Here is a 25,453-nt window from a genome sequence, read left to right as displayed (position 1 = left end):
GAAATGCACTCTTTACATCCATTTGATATAGCAAGATGTTGTGATGATTAGCGTAGGCTAGCAGTATGCAAATTGCTTCAAGTCTAGCCACAGGAGCAAATGTTTCATCGAAATCAATTCCTTCAACTTGAGTATATCGTTGAGCCACAAGACGTGCTTTGTTTCTGACGACTTGACCATGCTCATCTTGCTTGTTTCGATATATCCATTTTGTTCCAATAATGTTATGCTTGCGAGGGTCAGGGCGCTTGACCAGTTCCCAAACATTATTCAGCTTGAACTGTTGAAGTTCTTCTTGCATGGCTTGAATCCATTCGGGTTCCATAAAAGCTTCAGCAACTTTCTTAGGTTCTGATATTGACACAAATGAGAAGTGCCCACAGAAGTTTGCTAACTGTGTTGCTCTTGAGCGAGTAAGCGGACCAGGCGTGTTGATGCTGTCAATTATCTTCTCAATTTGTACTTCATTTGCAACACGAGGATGAACTGGATGAAGACTTTGCTCATGCTGAACATTGTCATCATTGGAGGTATTGCCTTCGGTCTGAGCAGTGTCTTCAAGTTGATTTGGTGCAGAGATGATAAGTTCCTCTTCAGGCTGTGCTTCAGAAGGCATAATTTCACCAGTTCCCATCAGCTTGATAGATTCGCTTGGAGGAGCTTCATCTAGTGTACTTGGTAGAATTTCTCTTTGTGAACCATTGGTTTCATCAAATCGCACATCCACTGTTTCAACGATTTTGTAGTGGAAGAGGTTGAAGACTCTATAAGAGTGCGAATCCTTTCCATAGCCAAGCATGAAGCCTTCGTGAGCTTTGGGTTCAAATTTTGACTTGTGATGGGGATCCTTGATCCAGCACCTAGCTCCAAATACTCTGAAGTAACTGACATTTGGCTTCTTGCCAGTAAGGAGCTCATAGGATGTTTTGTTCAGAAGCTTGTGGATGTAAACACGGTTGATGATGTGACAGGCTGTATCAATAGCTTCAGGCCAGAACTTTCTTGGTGTCTTGTATTCATCTAGCATTGTTCGAGCCATCTCAATGAGGGTTCTGTTTTTGCGCTCAACGATGCCATTTTGTTGAGGTGTGTATGGAGCAGAGAACTCATGAGTGATTCCCATTGTATCCAGATACAGATCAAGGCCGGTGTTCTTGAATTCAGTGCCGTTATCACTTCTGATATGCTTGATCTTGACGCCATAATTGTTCATTGCTCGATTGGCGAATCGTCTGAAGACATCTTGTACTTCAGTCTTGTAGAGAATTATGTGCACCCATGTATATCTTGAGTAGTCATCAACGATCACGAAGCCATAGAGACACGCCGTTGTTGTGAGGGTGGAGTAGTGGGTAGGTCCAAATAAATCCATGTGTAGCAGCTCGAAGGGTTGAGATGTTGTCATGATTGTCTTCGAGGGGTGCTTTGCCCTTGTCATCTTTCCAGCTTCACAGGCACCACACAGATGATCCTTCTTGAACTTGACATCTTCGATGCCAATGACATGCTTCTTCTTGACAAGTGAGTGTAAGTTCCTCATGCCAGCATGTCCTAGCCTTCGATGCCAGAGCCAGCACTCTGAAGCTTTTGTGAGAAGACATACGGCAAGTTGTGGGCCTGCTGAGAAATCTACCACGTATAGATCATCTTTCCTATATCCTTCAAAGACTAGAGATTTGTCAGATTCCATTAGTACAAGGCAGCGATATTTTCCAAATAGCACAATCATGTTTAAGTCACAAAGCATTGAGACAGACATTAAGTTGAACCCAAGGGATTCAACAAGCATCACTTTATCCATGCGTTGATCCCTAGAGATTGCAACTCTACCTAGACCCAATATTTTGCTTTTACCAGTGTCAGCAAATGTGATTTGACTCTTGTCGGATGGACGTAAGTTTGAGTCCATGAGAAGACTTGGATCACCAGTCATATGATTAGTGCATCCGCTGTCAATAATCCATTCTGAAGCTTTTGGTGACATGCCCTACAGTGCAGTTAGGAGGATAGGCTTCACAAGGTATGTTGTGAAGTATAAGCATTTTATGCATACTAGGATTATCACGGCAAGATCAAGATTAGAACACACAGTATGACAGATAAGAGATTCATATGTGGAATACATAGTAAGTCATTTTATCATGCGTCCCTTTATGTTTTAGGTCCCCAGCAATAATATTGGACGCCATTAATTGTTGGCTGGAGACCACATTCTGCAAAAAAGAGTTAATTCTTCTTCACCACCCACATTTTCAGGGGTGGCTTAGAAGCAATGAGTCTAAGTGCAGCATCTGAGAATTTCGGCTTTGAAGCCCTAGCAAATAGCCTTGCAGGAAATGAATGATACTCATGTGAATAAGCAAAAAAGTTCTTGGTTCTATGAACATGGTGGTTTGAAGGCACATGCTCATATTCATGAGTCTGAGTATGATTTCCCTGCAAAACATTGGCATTAGGGTGACTCAAGTGAGTCATGTGTTCATAAGTAGCCGTTGGACCATATGATGCCTTTGGTCTCGGGTTTGTCTTCTTCCCTGGTGGTGTCATGATGACATTCACTGGAAGATTTTCAAGACAGCTTTTGGGAACCCAGATCTTCTTCATAGGAGGTCCATTCCTGCAGTTAGTACCAATATACCTGGCAAACACTTCACCATTCTGATTTTTGAACAGTTTATAGTTTGCATCAAAGGATTCATCAATGATAATAGGATTAGCACAGGTAAATCCAGATAAAGTGGATGGATCCACTGAAGGTTCCTTTGCAGCAACCCATATGGTTTTGGGATACTGCTCAGGCTTCCAGTAGGAACCATCAGCATTCATTTTCCTCTCGAACCCAACACCCTCTTTCCTAGGGTTTCGGTTCAGAATCTGCTTTTTGAGGACATCGCAGAGTGTCTGATGCCCTTTCAGACTTTTGTACATCCCTGTTTCAAGCAATGTCTTCAACCTAGCATTTTCATCAGCAATACTAGTGGTATCCTCCGCAGAGGGGTTAGTAACCACATCAGTAGTTGAAGACAATGGAACAGCAGGAGCAGTGGAACATTCAGCAACAGATGTAGCGTTATCACGCTCAATGCATTTTAAGCATGGTGGTTCAAATCCATCCTGAGCGGGACTGATCTATTGAGCGCGAAGTGACTCATTCTCTGTTTGAAGGTCTTCATGAGTTGCTTTCAATTTCTCAAGCTCTTGTTTCCTTTGAAGATAATCATAGGAGAGCTTTTCATATGTGGTTGAGAGCGTCTCATGAAGACTTTCAAGTTCTTGGTACTTAGCATGAAGATTTTTTATGTCTTCTACTAAGGACTGTGAACGTGTCATTTCCGCGTCCAACAGGTCATCGCTTTTGTCTAACAATTTTTGAGTATGTTCCATGGCCCTTTGTTGTTCAGTAGCAATTTTAGCAAGTGTTTTGTAGCTGGGTTTAGATTCACAATCAGAGTCATCTTCACTTGATGTTTGAAAGTAAGCATCGCGTGATTTTACCTTGGCACCGCATGCCATGAAGCAGTAGGTGGGAGCAGGATCGTCCTTGTCATCATCAGCGTTGGTGTGGGAATCATTGTCTTCAGTGTTGAAGATGGACTTTGCGACGTAGGCTGTGGCCAGCGCCAGACTTGCAACGCCAGAGTCGGACTCAGCTTCAGATTCCACCTCTGCCTCCTCAGAAGCAGACTCCTCTTCTAAATCCATTTCCTTGCCAACAAAAGCACGAGCCTTGCTAGATGAGCTCTTCTTGTGAAATGAGGATTTTGATGTGGACTTGGAAGAGGACTTTGATGATTTCTTCTTCTTCTTGTCATCAGAGTCATATTCCTTGCTCTTCTTCTTTTTCTTCTCGTTGTCCCACTGAGGACACTCAGAGATGTAGTGCCCAGGCTTCTTACACTTGTGACATGTTCTCTTCTTGTTGTCTTGAGTGGAAGCTTCATCATTTCTTGAACTGGATCGTGAAGACTTTCTGAAGCCCTTCTTCTTGGTGAATTTCTGGAACTTTTTCACAAGCATAGCAAGCTCCCTTCCAATGTCTTCAGGATCGTCAGAACCGCAGTCAGATTCTTCTTCTTCAGATGAGGAAACAACTTTTGCCTTCAAAGCACGAGTTCGGCCATAGTTGGGGCCATAGATATCTCTTTTCTCAGAAAGCTGGAACTCATGTGTATTGAGCCTCTCAAGTATATCAGACGGATCGAGTGTCTTGAAGTCAGGACATTCTTGTATCATGAGGGCAAGGGTGTCAAAGGAGGTGTCAAGTGATCTCGGCAGTGTCTTGACAATTTCATGCTTGGTGATCTCAGTGGCGCCGAGAGCCTGAAGCTCATTTGTGATGTCAATGAGGCGATCAAACGTGAGCTGGACATTTTCATTGTAGTTTCTCTTGAAGCGATTGAAGAGATTGCGAAGAACACTGATTCTCTGGTCTCTCTGTGTAGATACGCCTTCATTGACCTTGGACAGCCAGTCCCATACTAGCTTTGACGTTTCCAGAGCACTCACACGGCCATACTGTCCTTTGGTCAGATGACCACAGATGATGTTCTTTGCAGTCGAGTCCAGTTGAATGAACTTCTTGACATCAGTAGGGGTGACACCTTCACCAGTTTTGGGAATGCCATTCTTGACGACATACCAGAGGTCGACATCAATGGCTTCAAGATGCATGCGCATCTTATTCTTCCAGTAGGGATATTCTGTTCCATCGAACACGGGGCAAGCAGCGGAGACTTTGATTATCCCTGCACTCGACATAGCTAAACTCCAGGTGGTTAAACCGAATCACACAAAACAAGGGAGTACCTCGCTCTGATACCAATTGAAAGTGCTAGTTATCGACTAGAGGGGGGGTGAATAGGCGATTTTTATGAAAGTCTTCAAAACATGGAAGTTTCGAAGACAAACAATAGAAATAACCTAATTGATATGCAGCGGAAGATAGACTACAACAAGCAAGCCATAGTCAAGTATGCAATAGCATTAACGTACGAAGACTAATAGCAGCTGGGTAGTAGGATCAGGATGGAAGATAGTATGAAGCCAATCAACAATAGTAGTCAAGCAACAAAGTCAACCAGGTAAGACAGATAAGCAATGACTTCACGAAGACAAACTCAAAGTAAAAGAGGGAAGAGATAGAACCAGTCACTTGTTGAAGACACAGGATTTGTTGGACCAGTTCCAGTTGCTGTGACAACTATACGTCTGGTTAGGGAGGCTGAGATTCAACTCAGAAGACCGTGTCTTCACCTTATTCCCCTTGAGCTAAGGACACTTAGTCCTCGCCCAATCACTCTGGTAAGTCTTCAAGGTAGACTTCCGAACCTTCACAAACTCCGTTCACCCGGCAATCCACAATGACTCTTGGATGCTCAGAATGCGACGCCTAACCGGCTGGAGGATACACAATCCTCAAGTGTAATAAGTCTTCAGGTCACACAGACAGAAAGACTTTAGTGATGCCTAACACTCTTTGGCTCTGGGTGTTTGGGCTTTGTCCTCGCAAGGATTTCTCTCTCTCAATGGCTTCGAGGTGGGTTGCTCTCAAACGACAAAAGTCGTAAACTAACTCTAAGCAGCCACCAATTTATGGTGTAGGGGGTGGGCTATTTATAGCAACTAGGCAACCCAACCTGATTTGTCTGAAATGACCCTGGGTCACTAAGGAACTGACACGTGTTCCAACGGTCAGATTTCAAACACACACGGCAACTTTACTTGGGCTACAAGTAAAGCTGACTCATCTAGCTCTGGATAAGATTTGCTCTCATTGTCTTCGCTCGAAGACATAGGATTTGGGTTGAGCATCACTTCAGTCACTCTGACTTAGTTCACTTGGACCCCACTTAACAGTACGGTGGTTCCTATGACTCAACAAAGAAGAAAGGAAACAACGAAGCCACATAGTCTTCGCGCTCCATAGTCTTCACGCAATGTCTTCTCATGTCATAGTCTTCAATATGAATATCTTCTCATACCACCATTGTCTTCAATGTCTTCATACATTTTTAGGGGTCATCTCCGGTAGGTAAACCGAATCAATGAGGGACACTACCTGCGTTATCCTGCAATTCTCACAAACACATTAGTCCCTCAACCAACTTTGTCGTCAATACTCCAAAACCAACTAGGGGTGGCACTAGATGCACTTACAATCTCCCCCTTTTTGGTGATTGATGACAAACTGGTTGAAGTTTTCAATGGGGATTAAGTATGTGAAATTGTAAAGGATAGGTAATTCTCTTCATAAGTAGCAAGGGCTCCCCCTGAAGATGTGCATATAAGTAATTTTGCTTTTGGAATTCAAATGCACATGGCAGGTTGTACTTGTGGAGATCCTCTTCAACTTATGAAGATAATTCATCATGCATGAACTGATATAGCAAGTAGAATGACATGCATAATGAAAAATGGACGTCTGCAAGATGATCTAAGTGAGGCAGTTATCATCGCACATGCGGAATTTAAGTAAGTAGCAGACGACCATCAAGTTTAGGTGTTACAACTCAAAGAACCAAATGTTTTAAAAAGCAAGAGTTGTAAGCACGAGGCAAGATATAATGCAACCGCCCATATGAACCCGCTTGAAGACTATCAAACTCATACGCTTCTCCCCCTTTTGTCAGTAATGACCAAAAAGGTTTGAAGACATAGAGCATCTACTCGTCTTCATGAGGAGTAGTTGAAGCAGCAGGGTTATCGTTGTCATTTGGCGGTGCAGACGAACTCGGTGCAGTGTCGATGCGCGTAGTAGTAGGAGGTGGTGAAGTAGCATCATCTTCATCATCGATCACTCTGGCATTTACCGTTGCCGCGGAGGAAGAATATTCGGAGTCTTCAAGAGATGGAGTACGACGTAGGACAACAGTCCGTGGAGGAGTGGAGTCAAACTGGAATCTTTCATTGAAGCAGCCACGCGCTTGGAATCCGTATCAGATGAGCGGGAATCTTCCTTGCCTAGGTTCATATCGGGAGCATCCACTTCAACACTTGCTGATAGGGTGGCAGGGGTCACAACAGCATCCCTCATTGCCAGCAGAGTGGGCAATATCTCAGCAGTCCTGGCAGATACTAACTCATCACTCCTAGATGTACGGATGCGTGTTGTTGTAGCCTGCACATCTGCAACCGGCGGAGATGGTACGCTGCTTGCATCAGAGCTGGTGGGAACACTGGACGGTGCAGCAACAGTTTTTGAAGGAAATATGCCCTAGAGGCAATAATAAAGTTGTTGTTTATATTTCCTTATATCATGATAAATGTTTATTATTCATGCTAGAATTGTATTAACCGGAAACTTAGTACATGTGTGAATACATAGACAAACATAATGTCACTAGTATGCCTCTACTTGACTAGCTCATTGAATCAAAGATGGTTGTGTTTCCTAACCATAGACATGAGTTGTCATTTGATTAACGGGATCACATCATTAGAGAATGATGTGATTGACTTGACCCATTCCGTTAGCTTAGCACCTGATCGTTTAGTATGTTGCTATTGCTTTCTTCATAACTTATACATGTTCCTATGACTATGAGATTATGCAACTCCCGAATACCGGTGGAACACTTTGTGTGCTACCAAACGTCACAACGTAACTGGGTGATTATAAAAGTGCTCAACAGGTGTCTCCGATGATACTTGTTGAGTTGGCATAGATCGAGATTATGATTTGTCACTCCGATTGTCCGAGAGGTATCTCTGGGCCCTCTCGGTAATGCACATCACTATAAGCCTTGCAAGCAATGTGACTAATGAGTTAGTTGCGGGATGATGTACTATGGAATGAGTAAAGAGACTTGCCAGTAACGAGATTGAACTAGGTATGGTGATACCGACGATCGAATCTCGGGCAAGTAACATGCCGATAACAAAGGGAACAACGTATGTTGTTATGCGGTTTGACCGATAATGATCTACGTAGAATATGTAGGAGCCAATATGAGCATCCAGGTTCCGCTATTGGTTACTGACCGGAGATGTGTCTCGGTCATGTCTACATAGTTCTCGAACCCGTAGGGTCCGCACGCTTAACGTTCGGTGATGATTTATATTATGAGTTATGTGATTTGATAACCGAAGTTTTTTCGGAGTCCCGGATGAGATCGGGGACATGACGAGGAGTCTCGAAATGATCGAGCCATAAATATCGATATATTGGAAGGCTATATTCGGACATCGGAAAGGTTCCGAGTGATTCGAGTATTTTTCAGAGTACCGGAGAGTTACGAGAATTCGTATTGGGCCTTAATGGGCCATACAGGAAACAAGAGAAAAGGACTCAAGGGTGGCCACACCCCTCCCCATGGACCGGTCTGAATTGGACTAGGGAGGGGGGTGAGGGAGTCCAGGATTAGGGGGTCCTCGAACAGCCGGACTATATACTTTGGCAGGACTATTGGACTATGAAGATACAAGATTGAAGACTTCGTCCCGTGTACGGATGGGACACTCCTTTGCATGGAAGGCAAGCTTGGCAATTCAGATATAAATCTCATTCTCTATAAAAGACTCGGTGTAACCCTAGCCCCCTCCGGTGTCTATATAAACCGGGGGGTTTAGTCCGTAGGACGACAACAATCATAATCATAGGCTAGCTTCTAGGGTTTAGCCTCTACGATCTCGTGGTAGACCAACTCTTGTAATACTCATATCATCAAGATCAATCAAGTAGGAAATAGGGTATTACCTCCACCAAGAGGGCCCGAACCTGGGTAAACATCATGTCCCCGCCTCCTGTTACCATTAGCCTTAGACACACAGTTCGGGACCCCTATCCGAGATCCGCCGGTTTTGACACCGACATTGTTGCTTTCATTAAGAGTTCCACTGTATCACCACGATAAGATTGATGGCTTCTTCAAACGTATTCAACGACGCGGTCCAGGGTGAGGTTTTCCTCCCCGGGAAGATCCTCGTATTCGGCAACTTTGTACTGCGGGCCAACTTGCTTTACCATCTGGAGTAGATCGATAGCTATTCCCCTGGCCATCAGGTCAGGTTTGGAAGCTTGAACTATACTGCCGACACCCGCGGAGACTTGATCTTCGACAGATCCGAGCCTATGTCAGGTGCGCCAAACAGTCACGACAAGCATGACTTAGATCTGCCATCGGACAGTGTCCGAGGGATCGCGCCTGCGGTGGCCGCGAGAATCAATCCGGGGCAGATCGTGCCATCTGAGGACGGGTGGATGGACCCCGCCAAAGAGGCCGCACACTCATCGGCGCTGGAGCTGAACACAGACTTCATCTCTAAATATATTTGTGTCATCGGACCCTCGGACTCGTCTCCTACCATAGGATCCGAACCGCGTACGTCCGTGCCTATCGAATCTGATTGGGCACCGGTCATGGAGTTCACCTCCGCAGATATCTTTCAGCACTCGCCCCTGGGTGACATGCTAAATTCATTAAGGTCTCTCTCTCTCTCTCTCTGTCAGGGGACTCTTGGCCGAACTATGTCTGACTCGAGTGGGAAGCGCACAACGAAGAAATTCGTTCCCCACCCACCACCCACTTCATAGCCACTATCGATGACTTAACCGACACGCTTGACTTCGACTCTGAAGACATCAATGGTATGGACGACGATGCTAGAGATGAACAGGAACCACCGCCTATGGGGCGCTGGATAGCCACCTCATCATATGATATATTCATGGTGGATACACCCAAGGAAATTAATGGCGAGGACGCAACAAAGGATAATCCCCTCGATAAGCCACCAAAGCGACGACGTAGGCGCCGCTCTAAATCCCGTCATAGTAAAAACAGCGATAACAGCGCAAGAAAGAATAATACCCCAGTCGACTCCAAAGGAAACGACGACCCCATGGACCCAGCGACGGAGCAGGATGAGCCAGTGGACGGTGAACATAGTCCGGAGCAAATGTCCGATGATGGCAATCCCGAGGGTAAGATTCATCAACCTGTCTCCGGAGAGGAGAACAGTCCAGACGATGATGCACTCATCATGTCGGAAAAACACTTGGAGCAAGAGAACCTCCAAAGAAGGCTTATTGCCACCGCAAGGAGCTTGAAGAAACAGAAGCAAAGGCTTAAGGCCGCACAGGATAAGCTCAACCGTAGATGGAACAAAGTGCTTGACACTGAAGAAAAATACGGTGGAGATCGCCACACAAAGAGCTATCCAAAGCGCAAGTTGCTGCCCGAATTCGACGACGAGGCCATCGAGCCAATTCCGCCGAAAAATAATACGGCCGATCAGCCGGACCGACCACCCCGTGGCCGCGACAGGGCGGCTAATGATGCCGCACACAAGTCAGCACACAATTTACGTGAGCTCCTGGACAAAAAATCCGGTATGGCCAGGTCCATCTATGGATCTAGGAAGCGTGCCCCAGTGCAGGATCAGAGCCACCAAAACGATCATATTGATTGAATACCAGCTCGGAATCAACACCGAACACAACCACCGTCAACAGCATGCCATGATACATCCAAATACAGGGGTGCCGCGCACCCCCTGTGCTTCACCGTTGAGGTGCTGGATCATGAATTTCCAGAAGGATTTAAACCCGTGAATATAGAGGCATACGGCGGAATGACAGACCATGGGGTCTGGATTGAGGACTTTATGCTTCACATCCACATGGCTCGCGGAGATGATCTCCATATCATAAAATACCTGCCCCTCAAGTTAAAAGGACCAGCTCGGCACTGGTTGAAAAGCCTCCTAGAAAACTCAATTGGAAGCTGGGAGGAACTTGAGGATGCTTTTAGGGCCAATTCTCAAGGGACCTATGTCCGACCTCCGGATGCAGACAATTTAAGTCACATAATTCAACAGCCTAGAGAGTCAGCCCAAAAGCTTTGGAACAGATTTCTCACTAAGAAGGATCAAATCGTCGACTGCCCGGATGTCGAAGCCTTAGCGGCTTTCAAACACAGTGTCCGGGATGAATGGCTTGCCAGACACCTCGGCCATGAAAAGCCAAGGACAATGGCAGCCTTAACAAGCCTTATGACCCGCTTTTGCGTGGGCGAGGACAGTTGGCTGGCCCGTAGCAGCACCAGCGACCCAAGAACATCCGAAGTCACGGATGACAACGGGAAGCCGCGACGCAATAAAAACAAGTGTCGAAACAATGAAGACAGCCCAGATAACACGACGGTCAATGCCGGATTTAGGGGCTCTCGACCCGGTCAACAGAAAAATCCATTTAAAGGCAGCAAAGATGGATCGTCTAGCCTAAATAAGATTCTAGACAAATTATGTCAGATTCATGGCACCCCTGAAAAACCTGCAAATCACACCCACAGAGAATGCTGGGTTTTCAAGCAGGCCGGCAAGCTCAACGCCGAACACAAAGGGAGGGTGACGCCAAGTGAAGACGAGGATGAGCCTCGCCAGCCGAACACTGTGGGACAGAAAAAATTCCCACCAGAAGTCAAAACAGTGAATATGATTTACGCAACTCACATACCAAAGAGAAGGCGCAAACACGCACTCCGAGAAGTATATGTTGTAGAGCCCGTCGCCCCCAAGTTCAATCCTTGGTCGGCCTGCCCGATCACTTTTGATCGCAGGGATCATCCAACTAGTATCCGGCACGGAGGATCGGCTACCTTGGTGCTCGACCCAATAATTGACGGATACCATCTCACTCGAGTCCTTATGGACGGCGGTAGTAGTCTTAATCTGATATATCAGGACACTATCCGCAAAATGGGGATAGACCTGTCAAGAATCAGCCAAAGTAATACTACCTTTAAAGGAGTAATACCAGGCGTAGAGGCCCGCTGCACGGGCTCTCTAGTACTAGAGGTTGTATTCGGTTCTCCCGACAACTTCAGAAGCAAGAATTAACCTTCGACATTGCTCCATTCCGAATCAGCTATCACGCACTTCTTGGAAGAACAGCCTTCGCTCGTTTTAATGCAGTACTGCACTACGCTTATCTCAAACTTAAGATGCCCGGTCCACGTGGCGTCATCACAGTTAGCGGAAATATAGAGCGTTCTTTACGCATAGAAGAATATGTGGCGGCTCTAGCAGCCGAACACTGAGTGGCCTCTCCAACCAGAATAAATGATCTGTCGTCCACAGACACGGTTAGACGAGTCTGGCGCACCACCTGTTGTAACAGCCCAGATAAACCTGAGCTTGGGACGATGGATATACCCCCGTAGGTGGCTCTAGGGGCTGCACACATGTAAAAAAAGCCCATAGTTTGGCTTGACCCTATTAATACAATAACAAATTGCATCTTTATGATAGGTTCAGAATAACCAATTTCTCGCACGAAGTCTTTCACCTGTGTTTTTCCTTTTTTCAGATGATCATCGTGCTACATCCTTCCAGGATACGGCACAATGGAGATAAAGGTGCAGACGTGCAGCAAGGCCCCGCTCAAAGGTTTCCTTTTAGATTAAGAACCTGTGTAAACCTTTTTTTAATGTCTCTTGTTGCTTCGTACCCTCCGGACACTTAACACAACCGGGAGGGATACTGTCGGCGTTCTGGGAACGGGGATCCCCAGACTTGCCTGCCTGCGGCCTGCGGCGTGGCTCAAAGGGGGCCTAGCACGGCCCATGTTCATCAACACAAGCTCAAGACCCTCGCGAGGGGCCAAGCCTCGCGGGGCGAACGACAAGGAGCTTCTTCAGGCACGACCTCGTCAGGCTGGCTCACGAGGAGGCGGAGAGTTCAAGGCAGGGTACCTAGCGAGGTGCCCATCACGCAAGCCATGACGACCAATGGCGCCAGCCCGCGCAATGTCCTTCTTTCCTCTTTGGTGCAAGGGGAGCAAGCGCAGGCGAGAGCATCAAGCAAAGGCATCCATTTCGGTGCAACAAGACCAAGACCAGTCCAACGACAGGATGGAGGTCACCGTGCAGCCCAAGTCGGCATCACCACCAGAGCCTTTGACAGGCAAGGACCAACTTTAGTCAGGATAAGTGTACTAGATGTTCCCCTTCAAAATGGCCAATTGTTGGCGCCCTTCCCGCTCAATATTTGGGAAGAGGCCTAGGGCCTTCGCCTATAAATAGGACTAGCCACCCACAGGGTAGGGAGATCAGGACAGGAATCTGGAGATAAGATAGGCATCTAGAATCAACCCCTCCAAAGGGACAACACCACCACAACAAGAGACCCTCGCGAGGCTGTTCTTCCTTGTATTGTTCATCATCAGCCCAAGAGGCAATCCACCACGCCACACACTGGAGTAGGGTATTACACCACAATGGTGGCCTGAACCAGTATAAAACCCTGTGTCTCTTGTGTTGTTCTTCTCGTAGTTTAGATCCTAGCGATTCGGCGAGGAACAGGTAGGTAGAAGGCGAAACCTCCGCGCGCACCCCAGTGTTCGAACCTCAAGGGTCTGCCGGAACCCTAAATACGACATTTGGCGCGCCAGGTAGGGGTGCGCCGGAATTCATTTTCCGTTGCCCTGCTCTTCTCCGACCGTCACATCCATGGCTGACGCTCGTCGGGCCGCTCGAGTCGCCCGGACGGCTCCCGTTGGCGGGCGCCCTCGTTGTTCCCTGTCGCCCGCCGTTAACACCGCCACCGGCCCGGCGGGGAACGAGCAACGAGTATCGCCCCTGCATCCCTCCGTGGCCTTTGGAGAAAAGCCGCGCGACCTCTTCCTCGCCCGCCATGCCGCTCCGGCCTCCCCGGTCGTCGCGGCCCTCCTGGGCGGCTCGCAGGCGCCGTCCTCCAGTCACCATGTCAAGCCGTTCATCTGCCAGGTCGGCGCCACCTTCGCGCGGCAGGGGGCTTCCCGGGACCGGCCGGAGCCGCAGGCCAGGCTAGCCTTCGGTTCGGAAGACCACCCCTCCAACTCGTCCTGCTCGGGTGCGCTCCCGATGTTGTGCACCCCCACCATCTGCCAGGTGGCTGTCACCAGGACCCTCATCGACGGTGGCGCGGGCCTCAACATGCTTTTAGTCGAAACTTTCGACCTCCTCCGGATACCCCGGGGGCGGCTGCGGCCGAGCCAGCCCTTCCTGGGCATCGGGGGCGGGTCATCCAGCTCCTTGGGACAGATCCGGCTCCCGGTGACCTTCGGCACCTACGACAATTTCCGCACGGAGCTCGTCGATTTCGACATCGCCCTCATCGGCCTCCCCTACAATGCCATCCTCGGCTACCCAGCGCTGGCCCCATTCATGGCCGCGACTCACCCGGCGTACAACCTCATGAAGATGCCCGAGAGCAGCGGAGTCCTCACCGTGCCTGGGGACACCGGGGACACGCTGCGAGCGCTCCAGCTCGCCTTCAAGACGGCGGCGTCAGCACAGCCCGCCAACGCGGGGGGCCCCGAGCCCAAGGGGGCTGCACCAGCCAAGAAGAAACAATTGTTCACCCAAGACAAGGCGGAGACCAAGCAGATACCCGTCGACGAGGACGGGTCCACCAGCGCCACTTTCACCATAGGCGCCCACCTCGGGCCCGAGCAGGAGGAAGCCCTGGTCAAGTTCCTGCGTGCAAACAAGAAGGTGTTCGCTTGGGAGCCCAATCAGCTGGCAGGGATCCCACGGGGCGTGATCGAGCACCACCTCAACGTGTGCCCCAACGTGCGCCCCGTAAAGCAGAAAGCAAGGTGGCGGTCCACTGAAAAGCAGGCCTTCATCATCCAGGAGACCCACAAGCTAGAAGCCGCGGGGGTCATTCGCGAGGTTCGATATCCAGATTGGTTGGCCAACCCTGTAGTAGTACCAAAGAAGGGAGGAAAGGAACGCATGTGTGTCGACTTCACCAACCTCAACAAAGCATGCCCGCAAGATCCTTTACCGCTCCCACGCATCGATCAAATCGTCGATTCCACCGCTGAGTGTGACTTGTTATGCTTCTTGGACGCCTTCTCCGGGTATCATCAAATCAAGATGGCGGTGGAAGACATGGAGAAGACGGCCTTCCTGACTCCGTGTGGGGTATACTGCTATACATGCATGCCCTTCGGACTACGCAACGCGGGGGCAACCTTCCAGCGGCTCATGCACATCACCTTGGGCCCGCAACTCGGGAAGAACGTGGAGGCTTACGTCGACGACATTGTAGTAAAGTCTCGCGAGGCGAAGACCCTGATACAAGACCTGGAGGAAACCTTTGCAAGCCTCGACGCAGTAAGCCTGAGGCTCAACCCGGAGAAGTGTGTGTGTGGAGTCCCCTCGGGCAAGCTCTTGGGTTTCCTCGTATCCCACCGAGGCATCGAGGCCAACCCATAAAAGGTCAAGGCAGTCGAGGACATGAGCCCGCCAAAGACCCTCAGAGAGATGCAGAAGCTCACTAGGCGCATGACTGCACTGGGCGCTTCATCTCCAGGTTGGGGGAGCGAGCGCTGCCTTTCTTCTAGTTGATGAAGAAAAAGGGGCCCTTTGAATGGACTAAAGAGGCCTACAAGGCATTCCAAGACCTCAAGAGATACCTGACCAGCCCACCGGTGATGGTGGCCCCACGCCCACAAGAGCCCTTGGTACTCTACCTCGTTGCCACTCCCTACTCAACCAGCGCGTCCCTAGTGGCGGTTACGGAGGAGCGTCGGACCAAGGCCGCGGCGGCTGCCCGCGCCAAGGCAAAGCAGGACCAAAAAGGACTCATGGAGATCACTACCACGATTGAGGAAGATCATCCGCCGCAGGGGAACGCACCAGGAGTGGGAGAGGCCCTTGCCCCAGGCAACTAGCTTCTGGAGGCTCCGCCGCCTCAGGAGGCACCACGGTTTCCGGAGGACGCCACCAGCACCGACGCTCCAAGCCTCGTCGAGCACCCAGTGTACTCCGTCAGTACGGTGTTGCGGGATGCGAGGGCACGGTACCCCATGCCTCAGAAACTTCTCCTCGCGCTACTGGTGGCCTCGCGCAAGCTGCCGCACTACTTTCAGGGTCACCCTATCAAGGTTGTCTCCGTGTACCCCTTGGAAAGGGTGCTCCGGAGCCCTAACTCAGCCGGAAGGGTCGCCGAGTGGAACATTGAGCTGCAAGCATTTCAGCTCGAATTCAGCACGAACCGAGTCATCAAGGGGGCCGCCTTGGCAGATTTCGTGGCAGAGTGGACAGAGGTGCCGAGCCTAAAGGCCGATGAGGATCGACCCCTCTCCCCGGGAAGTGAGGCGCCGAACGGTTGGGTCATGTACTTCGACGGGGCGTTCTCCAGGCACGGCGCGGGGGCTGGCGCGGTACTTATATCTCCTACCCAAGACAAGCTCTACTACGCCGTGCAACTCTGTTTCCAACACGGAGAAAAGGTCTCCAACAATATAGCAGAATATGAAGGCCTGATAGCGGGCCTGAAGGCCGCGGCCGCCCTCTAAGTAAAGCGCCTTACCATCAAAGGTGATTCACAACTCCTCGTCAACTTCTCCAACAAAGTATACGAGCCAAGGGATGAGCACATGGAAGCCTACCTTGCGGAGGTCCGTAGGATGGAGAAGCAGTTCTGGGGGCTGGAGTTACAGCACGTGCCCCGTGGCACCAATCAGGAGGCCGACGACATCGCCAAACGAGCGTCCAGGCGACTGCCCTAGGAGCCTGGCGTCTTCGAAGAGCGGCTCTTCAAGCCCTCGGCCACGCCATCACTATCAAGCGCGGTGCAGCCTCGGGAGGAGCTCCCCCAGCCGCCAGCCTCGGGAGCCCCGGTCTACCGGACGGCCTCGGGGGCGCGTTTGCTCTTGACAATGGAGCCTCAAGAGGGATGCTGGGTCACGGAGCTCCGGAGCTATCTGACACAAGGGATCTTGCCAGAGAAGGAGGAGGAAGCAGAGCGCATGGCGCGGCAGGCCACATCATACTGCATCAGGGATGGGGAACTCTACCGGAAGCGACCAAATGATGTATCCCTACGCTGCATCTCCAGGGAGCAAGGGAAAGAGCTGCTGGCGGACATACACGGTGGAGACTGTGGGCACCACTCGTCATCGCGAACCCTCGTGGGCAAGGCATTCCGAAGTGGTTTCTATTGCCCTACCACGCTCAATGACGCCGTCGAACTGGTAAAGGCCCGTGAAGCCTTTCAATTCCATGCAAAGCAGATCCATCAGCCGGCAGGAGGTCTGCAGACCATACTCCTCACATGGCCATTCGCAGTCTGGGGGCTTGATATCCTGGGCCCGTTTCCCCGGGCGCCAGGGGGCTATCGCTACCTCTACGTTTCCGTGGACAAATTCACCAAGATTGGTCGAGGTGGAAGCTGTCCGCACCATCCCTGCGGGTTCAGCGGTCAAGTTCATCAAGGGCATCGTGAGCCGGTTCGGGGTGCCGAACCGCATCATCACCGACAACGGTTCGCAATTCACCAGCAACCTCTTCAAAACATATTGTGCTAACCTTGGAACGCAGATATGCTACGCTTTAGTGGCGCACCCCCGAAGCAACGGCCAGGCCGAGCGGGCCAACGCGGAGGTCCTGAGGGGCCTCAAGACCAGAACATTCAAGAAGAAGCTGGAAGCTTGCGGCAGAGGCTGGTACGATGAGCTCCAATCGGTGTTGTGGTCCATCCGCACGACCGCAACCAAACCGACTGGACAGACCCCTTTCTTCTTGGTCTATGGAGCCAAAGCGGTCCTCCCTCACGAGGTCAGACGTCGGTCTGCATGGTTCCTGGCGTTCAACGAAGCGCAGCAGGACGCCATGCGGGCGATGGACCTCGTGCTGGGGGAGGAGCGTCGCCGAGAAGCCGCGCTGCGAGCGGCAACATATCAACAAGCACTGCAGCGATACCACTACCGCAACATCCGCCCCAGGACTCAGTTAGGGGACCTCGTGCTCAGGCGGGTTTTCTCCAGGGAGGGACTTCATAAGCTCTCTCCCATGTGGGAGGGCCCGTTCAAGGTTGTTCATGTTTCCAGGCCCGGCTCCGCGCGCTTGGAGACTCAGGAGGGGGTGCGAGTGAAGAATGCGTGGAACATCCAGCACCTCCGGAGGTTTTACCCCTGAAAAGGCCCAGAGCCTGTGAAGAAGGCGAATGCCTGTGAAGACCATCTTTTTGGAAAAGGCCCGGAGCCTGTGAAGAAGGCGAATGCCTGTGAAGACCATATTTTTGGAAAAGTCCCGGAGCCTGTGAAGAAGGCGAATGCCTGTGAAGACCATCCTTTTGGAAAAGGCCCGGAGCCTGTGAAGAAGGCAATTGCCTGTGAAGCTATCGCGTTTTGGGAAAGGCCCGGAGCCTGTGAAGAGGGCCAATGCCCGTGAAGCTTGCTTCCCCGAAGAAAGGCCCGGAGCCTGTGAAGAGGGCCAATGCCCGTGAAGCTTGCTTCCCCGAAGAAAGGCCCGGAGCCTGTGAAGAAGGCCAACGCCTGTGAAGCTCACCGCCCGTGACACTCTCACGTAATAATGAGTTGGGGTTGTACACGCCTCGGAGTCTCAGGAGCGCCGGCCTCAGGCCCTGGGGCTCCCTCCCACGCCCAGTGGCAGCACTTAGCTCCGCGCTGGTGAGAAGACGTCGAAGACTAGGCTAGGTGCCGGACGCGGCTTTTTACTTTGCTTTCTGCAGTTGGCTAGTTCATTCTCATTTGAAGTTTTATTGAAACTGTCGCTGTCTTTTGACTTATGGCTCTTCGGTTTTTCGCCCTCCGACCCCGATTTCTCTTGCGCTAGGTCTCGCGAGGGGACGACCCTGTCGCCCTCGCGAGTGTTTCGATCCTTTCGGTCAAGACCTCGCAACCCGGGTCCACTACAGGAGCATTCCTCCAGTCCGTGCCCCACGGGCACCGCGACACGAATACAGGACCTGGGTCGGTCGCCCCATGGCCAAGGCTGGGGATTACCTACGTGCAGGCGTTCGGCAAGAAGGAACAGTACCAGAATAATTGAAACATTACGATGATTGCCAACGATAACACAAACATGCCCCCACGGGGCCCCCACACAGCTGTCTTTTTGCGCAGGAAAAGGGAGAGGGAGGAACAAATCAGGCAAAACTCGCCAGGCGCCGGGCCCGAGCTGCCTCCAGAGCTCAAGCGGACTCCCTCTCGCGCTTCACCAGGGTGCGACGGTGGGCGGACCCGCTACCACCCTCCAAGCAGGCGCGACGGCGTGAAGGTAGACCGCGGCCGCTGCTAGAAGAGTCGCTGCCCGAAGAGGAACCAGTGAAGCTTGAGGAATCCTGGGCGCCGCCAGCCGCGCGCTCGCTGCCCTCTCCATCCTCGCCGGGGCTGGGTCCCCGGCCGTGGCCGTCGTCTTCAGGGAAGCACCCAACACGACGACCATCTTCCCCGAACACCCTCACGTAGAGGGTGGCGTCGCCGTCGAACTTGAAGTGCAGGGTGCACCGGCGGCTCAGGCCACGCGCGCGGGCAAACGTCTGTCAACCGCGGGTCAGGGCCAGGCTCCTGACCGTGGAGACCTCCAGCGAAGCCCACGAGGCCCAGCTGCAGCAGCCGTCTGCCTGGAGCTAGAGGCCACCCGGGGCGCCAGCCGGCAGCTCACCTAGGAGGAAGCGAGGGAGCTGAAGCCGGGCACTGGCCGGCTCCGCTGCCCACACAACAAACTCCGGCAGCACCTCCGCAGCGCGGGAGCGCGGCCTCGGGGGTTGCACGGATGAAACACACCCCTCGGCCGCGGCCGGCCGCTCGTCGCCAAGCGGGAAGTCACCTCCGCGGTCACGGGGAACCACCGTGGAGGCCACGGGGTGCTTGTGAGGGTGGTCGCGGCCGCGCTTGGGCGGGGGAGAGGCAGGCTCGGCCTGGCGAGCTTTTCCCTTCTCTGCGGCCGAGAGCCTCCTTGGCGGGGCCATGAGGAAGAAGGAGAAGCAAGAGGGGATAAACTGGAAGGGCACGCGGCGTGCCGTACTTATAGCCAAGGGAGGCCAACCGTCGGCCTCCACGACCGAAGGTAATCATGACTCGTTTTGCATGCAGGGACTTGTTGAATCCGTGCAGTTGCCGAGGCGTCATGGGGAAGTGGAGGCGCCCACGTCCAATCAACCGCCACGCGGCGCCCAAGGCCGCAGGCTGTTAGGGCCCGCGGCGCTTCGCACTTGCACTTTCGCCTCTCTGCTCGGCCAAGTCCGGGCGCGCCTTGGGCCCGGGGGCTACTGTCGGTGTCCTGGGAACGGGGGTCCCCAGACTTGCCTGCCTGCGGCCTGCGGCGTGGCTCAATGGGGGCCCAGCACGGCCCATCTTCATCAACACAAGCTCAAGACCCTCGCGAGGGGCCAAGCCTCGCGGGGCGGACGACAAGGAGCTTCCTCAGGCACGACCTCGTCAGGCTGGCTCACGAGGAGGCGGAGAGTTCAAGGCGGGGTACCTCGCGAGGTGCCCATGACGCAAGCCATGACGCCAGCCGGGCGCCAGCCGGGCGCCAGCCTGCGCAGTGTCCTTCTTTCCTCTTTGGTGCAAGGGGAGCAAGCGCAGGCGAGAGCATCAAGCAAAGGCATCCATTTCGGTGCAACAAGACCAAGACCAGTCCAACGGCAGGATGGAGGTCACCGTGGAGCCCAAGTCGGCGTCACCACCAGAGCCTTTGACAGGCGAGGACCAACTTTAGTCAGGATAAGTGTACTAGATGTTCCCCTTCAAAATGGCCAATTGTTGGCGCCCTTCCCGCTCAATATTTGGGAAGAGGCCCAGGGCCTTCGCCTATAAATAGGACTAGCCACCCACGGGGTAGGGAGATCAGGACAGGAATCTGGAGATAAGATAGGCATCTAGAATCAACCCCTCCAAAGGGACAACACCACCACAAGAACAGACCTTCGCGAGGCTGTTCTTCCTTGTATTGTTCATCATCAGCCCAAGAGGCAATCCACCACGCCACACACTGGAGTAGGGTATTACACCACAATGGTGGCCTGAACCAGTATAAACCCTGTGTCTCTTGTGTTGTTCTTCTCATAGTTTAGATCCTAGCGATTCAGCGAGGAACAGGTAGGTAGAAGGCGAAACCTCCGCGCGCACCCCAGTGTTCGAACCTCAAGGGTCTGCCGGACCCTAAATCCGACAGATACTGGCGTTATTAGCATTTCGTCACGCCAGACTAATGCATGTACCTGGAAACTCAGGGCTCATTATCGAGGGCGTTACTCAACCCAGTATATGTTGTAAAGTCCGAATACCTTAGGGAGTGTTCGGCGTCGCAAGTTTGGCCTTATATGCATCAGCTCCGAATCATGTCTTTGGTCAAATGTGAAGATGTACGACTATGTCAACCGTGTTCTCATAACGCTTCTGCTTACGGTCTACGAGGATACGTGGACAACACTCTAGCCTCTCGTTGCTATGCATCACCATGATCTTGCGTGTGCGTAGGAAAATTTTGAAATTACTACATTCCCCAACAGTTTTCTTGACTGGCGTCTCATGAACATCTGAGTTGCCACCTGTCGACAGCTTTGAATGGATGCGTTCGAGTGGGTCTCTACGGTTCTTCTTGGTCACGCGTGTAGTAGTCTTCTTCACCCTGCAAGAAAGCGCATGAAGAGTATAAAAATTTTGAACAAAAATAGTTGCCATGGTAGTCATATTTAAAAATGGAAAAATGTGTGATGTGCCAAAGCTGCCATTTGAGAACAAGGTATGGATGAGCACATAAGAAAAATGTTGGGGGGTGGAAGCCACTGGAGAGCTGCTAGTTGCCATATGAGTGGGGTAAGAATTGCCATGTGACCTACTTAGCAATTGCCATGGAGTACAAATAGGAGTTGCCATGCAGCAAAAAAATAAATCATGAGAAAAAAGGAAGTTTCCATGTGGTACTGATGGCACTAGCCCATATGGCAAACTGAACAGCTGCAACGAAAAGCAGACGGGTAGTTGCCCCACAAATATATCAACTGGAAAAGTTGTGTATGATCTAGAATGAATCAAACAAAAGAATAGCACTATGACAAATACAAAATCAGGGAGAACCTACTTCTTGATTGTCTTCCTCAAGTCTTCCAACACGACATGATCACCAGTGTTTGACGTCGACATACGAGGAGACGACCTAGTGGAAGTGGTGTCACCAACAGTGGGAGCTCCCTTGTTCAATCGAGCACAAGCACGGGTTGGCGTTGGTGCTTGTTTCTTCTTAACTGCTTGTCCACCAGCTGTCGCCTTGCTGCACGTAGAAAAGATGGCAAAAAAGGATACCAAGTGTGAGACACAAAAATCATGCCACGCTTAGCAAAACAATGAAAAAGAGGGTCGATCTGTTGAAAAGGAGAGAAAAACAAAACACTAAATAAATGTCGAACCTCCTCCTAGTAGCTACGGGATCGGTCCTAGACCTCTTGCCAACAGAGCCCTGCCCAACATCCTCTGGAACTCTGCCCCCCTTTGAAGGCGACACCCCCGTGTCTCCCGCACCTGTTTGTTCAACTGCTTCCTCCACTGGAGGGACATCTACTGCAGCCTTACCCTTCGTACCACCTGCACGAACTTCACCATGTTCATCGTCGTCGGTTGCATGTTGCACATTCTCCATGTCATCGTCATCGTCCTTGTCGAGACCAGCGTCTCCATCTAGATCATCTTGCATGTCAGGAAGCTCCGGTGAGCTATTGTAGTCGTACCGGCCACGGCAACCAGTTGGTTGGTGTGTCTGTTCTTTAACGAATGATGTGAATTGCCTCGCAACCGTGTCGCTGTCTGAGACATTAATTGTAGTCCAACCCTCAACCAACTTCCCAAGCAAGCTGGTCATGCCGGAGGCAAACTGCCCAACTAGATGCTCAACAGGTGCCCTCGCCTGAGCGCAAAAACAAAAAAGTAGCAAAAACCAAAGATATTACAGTCACATGCGTAAGAACAAAAAAACAAAACAACCATAAGATATATATATATATATATAATGCAAAAGAGAAAACACAATTTCCAAAAAACAAAATGAACATCCTTGATTACCTCAGTATGACAAGATGGAGCTGAATGCACATCCATCCACTTGCCAAAGTTTTGTGGCCCACCAAACATAATGTAGTCTACAATATTCTTGGCCATTAGCTGTAAACCAGCAAAAAACAACTAAGATGTGAGAGAGAAATAAGATGTAGTGGCTAACAATTCATGTATTGCAAAAAAGAGGAAATAAAAAAGGACTTTCCACACAGATGGCAGAGTTGCCATATGTGGTCAGACATGGTTGCCATGTGCAGACAGCCATGGCTGCCAAATGTATATATCTCTTGTTAGCCATACATGATTGCCGTACGGGGATTTTCACATGTTATACAACATCCGAAATTGAAGAATGCTGTGCAAGAAAGAAGGCAGAACTAACCTGCAGTTTTCCATATTTCGTGTTGGTTATCTTGTCTACGGCAAGCATAGCCTTGCCAGCAGCGTCCGTCCATGCAGAGACATCAAACTTATGTGCAGGCGGCGGGCCACCTATCCCGGTAAAGTCAACGGTGGACAAATCAAGAGCATCGACATACATGAGTTGGTATACACAAAAAAGGAACCTATGTCATTTTCAATCATGCTATAGTGAAAAAAGAAGCTTATGTAGTTTTCTTCAGTCATCAAGTTGAAGAGAATGGAGAGAAAATGATTTGCCATCTATCTATGTTGGTTGCCATCATGCTTGTGTTGCAGTTGCCATCTGGTTATACTAGTAGTTGCCATGCAGATTGTATAAGAGATAATGAATGTATGAAATAAAACATTTTTTGTGTTGTTGAAAAATGTTGGTATATACAATAAAAAGGAAGCTATATGAGTTGCAATCATGCTATGGTGAAAAGGAAGCATGAAGGTTGCCATCTTGAGTCATCAAGTTGAAGAGAATGAAAGAAAAAGATTTGCCATCTATCTATGTTATTTGCCATCATGCTTTGTTGACAGTTGCCATCTTGTTATGCTGGTAGCTGCCACCACCTCAGCATCATGGTTGCCATACAGATTGTATAAAAAAAGATTGAATATATGAAATGAACACGGGTTTAGCCTCTACGATCTCGTGGTAGATCAACTCTTGTAATACTCATATCATCAAGATCAATCAAGTAGGAAGTAGGGTATTACCTCCATCGAGAGGGCCCAAACCTGGGTAAAACATCATGTCCCCTGTCTCCTGTTACCATTAGCATTAGACGCACAGTTCGGGACCCCCTACCCGAGATCCGCCGGTTTTGACACCGACAATGAGTTAAATAATTTTGCCGTAAGAAGGCTAGTACAAAAGCAACATGATCGAAAAGGCAAGGCCTCCTGCCTGGGAGCCTCCTAACTACTCCTGGTCGTCGGCGGCCTCCATGTAGTAGTAGGCACCCTCGGGTTTGTAGTAGTCGTCGGTGGTGGCATCTGGCTCCTGGACTCCACCATCTGGTTGCAACAACCAGAAAGAAGAAAGAAGGGGAAAAAGGGGTAGCAAAGCAACCGTGAGTACTCATCCAAATTACTCGCAAGCAAGGATCTACACTACTTATGCATCGGTATCAACGAAAGGGGGTAGTATCTGTGGACTAACTGCAGAATGCCAGAAGAAGAGGGGGAGAAGCTAGTCCTATCAAAGACAAGCATCTTCTGGAAACCACCGTCTTGCAGCAAGAGGAGGGAGTAGAGTAGTATAACGAAAGTCATATTTATGTTGTTGTCAATGCCCCGGGATCCTTTCTCGACTCCAGAAGCAACATATCTAAATCATGCCTCAGTATCCAGTTCTAGTTGTATCGATCGGGATACAACTCAGAGTGTCCGTTACCATAGGACAGGCTACCGGTAGATGTTTTCTTCCCTGCAGGAGTGCACCAAATTACCCACCACGCTCGATTAACTCCGGTCGTACACACTTTCCTGGGTCATGCCCGGCCTCGGCCAAACAATACGCCGCAACCCGACCTAAGCTTAATAGAGAGGTCAGCAAACCGAACTAAACCTATGCCCCCAGGGGTCATGGGCCATCGCCCCGGGAACTCCTGCATGTTGCGTACGCAGCCGGTGAGCAGACCTAGCTACCTCCTTCAAAAAGGCAGGTGCTTACCAGTCTAACCCGGCGCGCGCCGGTCATTCGCTAACGTCTATTAAGCTTCAGCTGATGCATACGATGCAGAACGCCCATACTATGCCCACGTGATGGTTAGTGCTATTAGGCCAGAGGCCCCTCGGATCAAATATCCAAATCGTAGTGGATTAGGAACGCGCGGTAACAAGCAGAGACTCACGAAAGATGTGACCCCGTTGCCCTGTCTCGAGGACTTGCACAAGGGCTAGGAATGCCCAGCCACGCCTCGTAATTATCTCGCGAGCACCCTCCAGGTCAACCCGTCTCCACAGAACTCGCTCGTACCCCTCAGGGTCGACCCACCTTTCCAAGTAACAATTGTAAAGTCCAAGTATCTGTGTGTCCAAACATCAAGGGGAAAACCCGAGGAATCACCCCCGGTGAATTCCACTCGATGTAATCATCAAGGAGAACGTAAGAGGAACCACCCTTGAGGTTCACACTTGAGGGGTTGCACGACAGAGTCGTATCAGAAGTGGTTAAGGAAGAAATCACCCTCGATGACCATGACCGAATAGCTACACTATAGAGATCTCATCAGGAGTGATGTATGA

General features: G+C 50.6%; 1 protein-coding gene across 1 annotated transcript in view; it reads right to left on the bottom strand.

Moving 5' to 3' along the window:
• LOC123039168 (uncharacterized) overlaps window positions 1–24,202 on the bottom strand; it is a 34,807-nt gene extending 10,605 nt beyond the window's left edge. The window contains exons 1-6 of the mRNA XM_044462440.1: window positions 23,921–24,202; window positions 23,175–23,284; window positions 22,799–22,897; window positions 22,150–22,643; window positions 21,825–22,013; window positions 21,163–21,371 (exon numbers count right to left, since the gene is read on the bottom strand). Coding sequence (XP_044318375.1) covers window positions 21,163–21,371; window positions 21,825–22,013; window positions 22,150–22,643; window positions 22,799–22,897; window positions 23,175–23,284; window positions 23,921–23,957 — 1,138 coding nt within the window. The 5' untranslated portion in view covers window positions 23,958–24,202. The remainder of the gene's footprint in view (window positions 1–21,162; window positions 21,372–21,824; window positions 22,014–22,149; window positions 22,644–22,798; window positions 22,898–23,174; window positions 23,285–23,920) is intronic.
• Between the last annotated feature and the right edge of the window lie 1,251 nt (window positions 24,203–25,453).

Source organism: Triticum aestivum, chromosome 2B (assembly GCF_018294505.1).
Source record: "Triticum aestivum cultivar Chinese Spring chromosome 2B, IWGSC CS RefSeq v2.1, whole genome shotgun sequence".
NCBI lineage: Eukaryota > Viridiplantae > Streptophyta > Magnoliopsida > Poales > Poaceae > Triticum > Triticum aestivum.
Note: the sequence above shows the minus strand (reverse complement) of the source record. Positions and strands in the feature narration are given on the sequence as shown.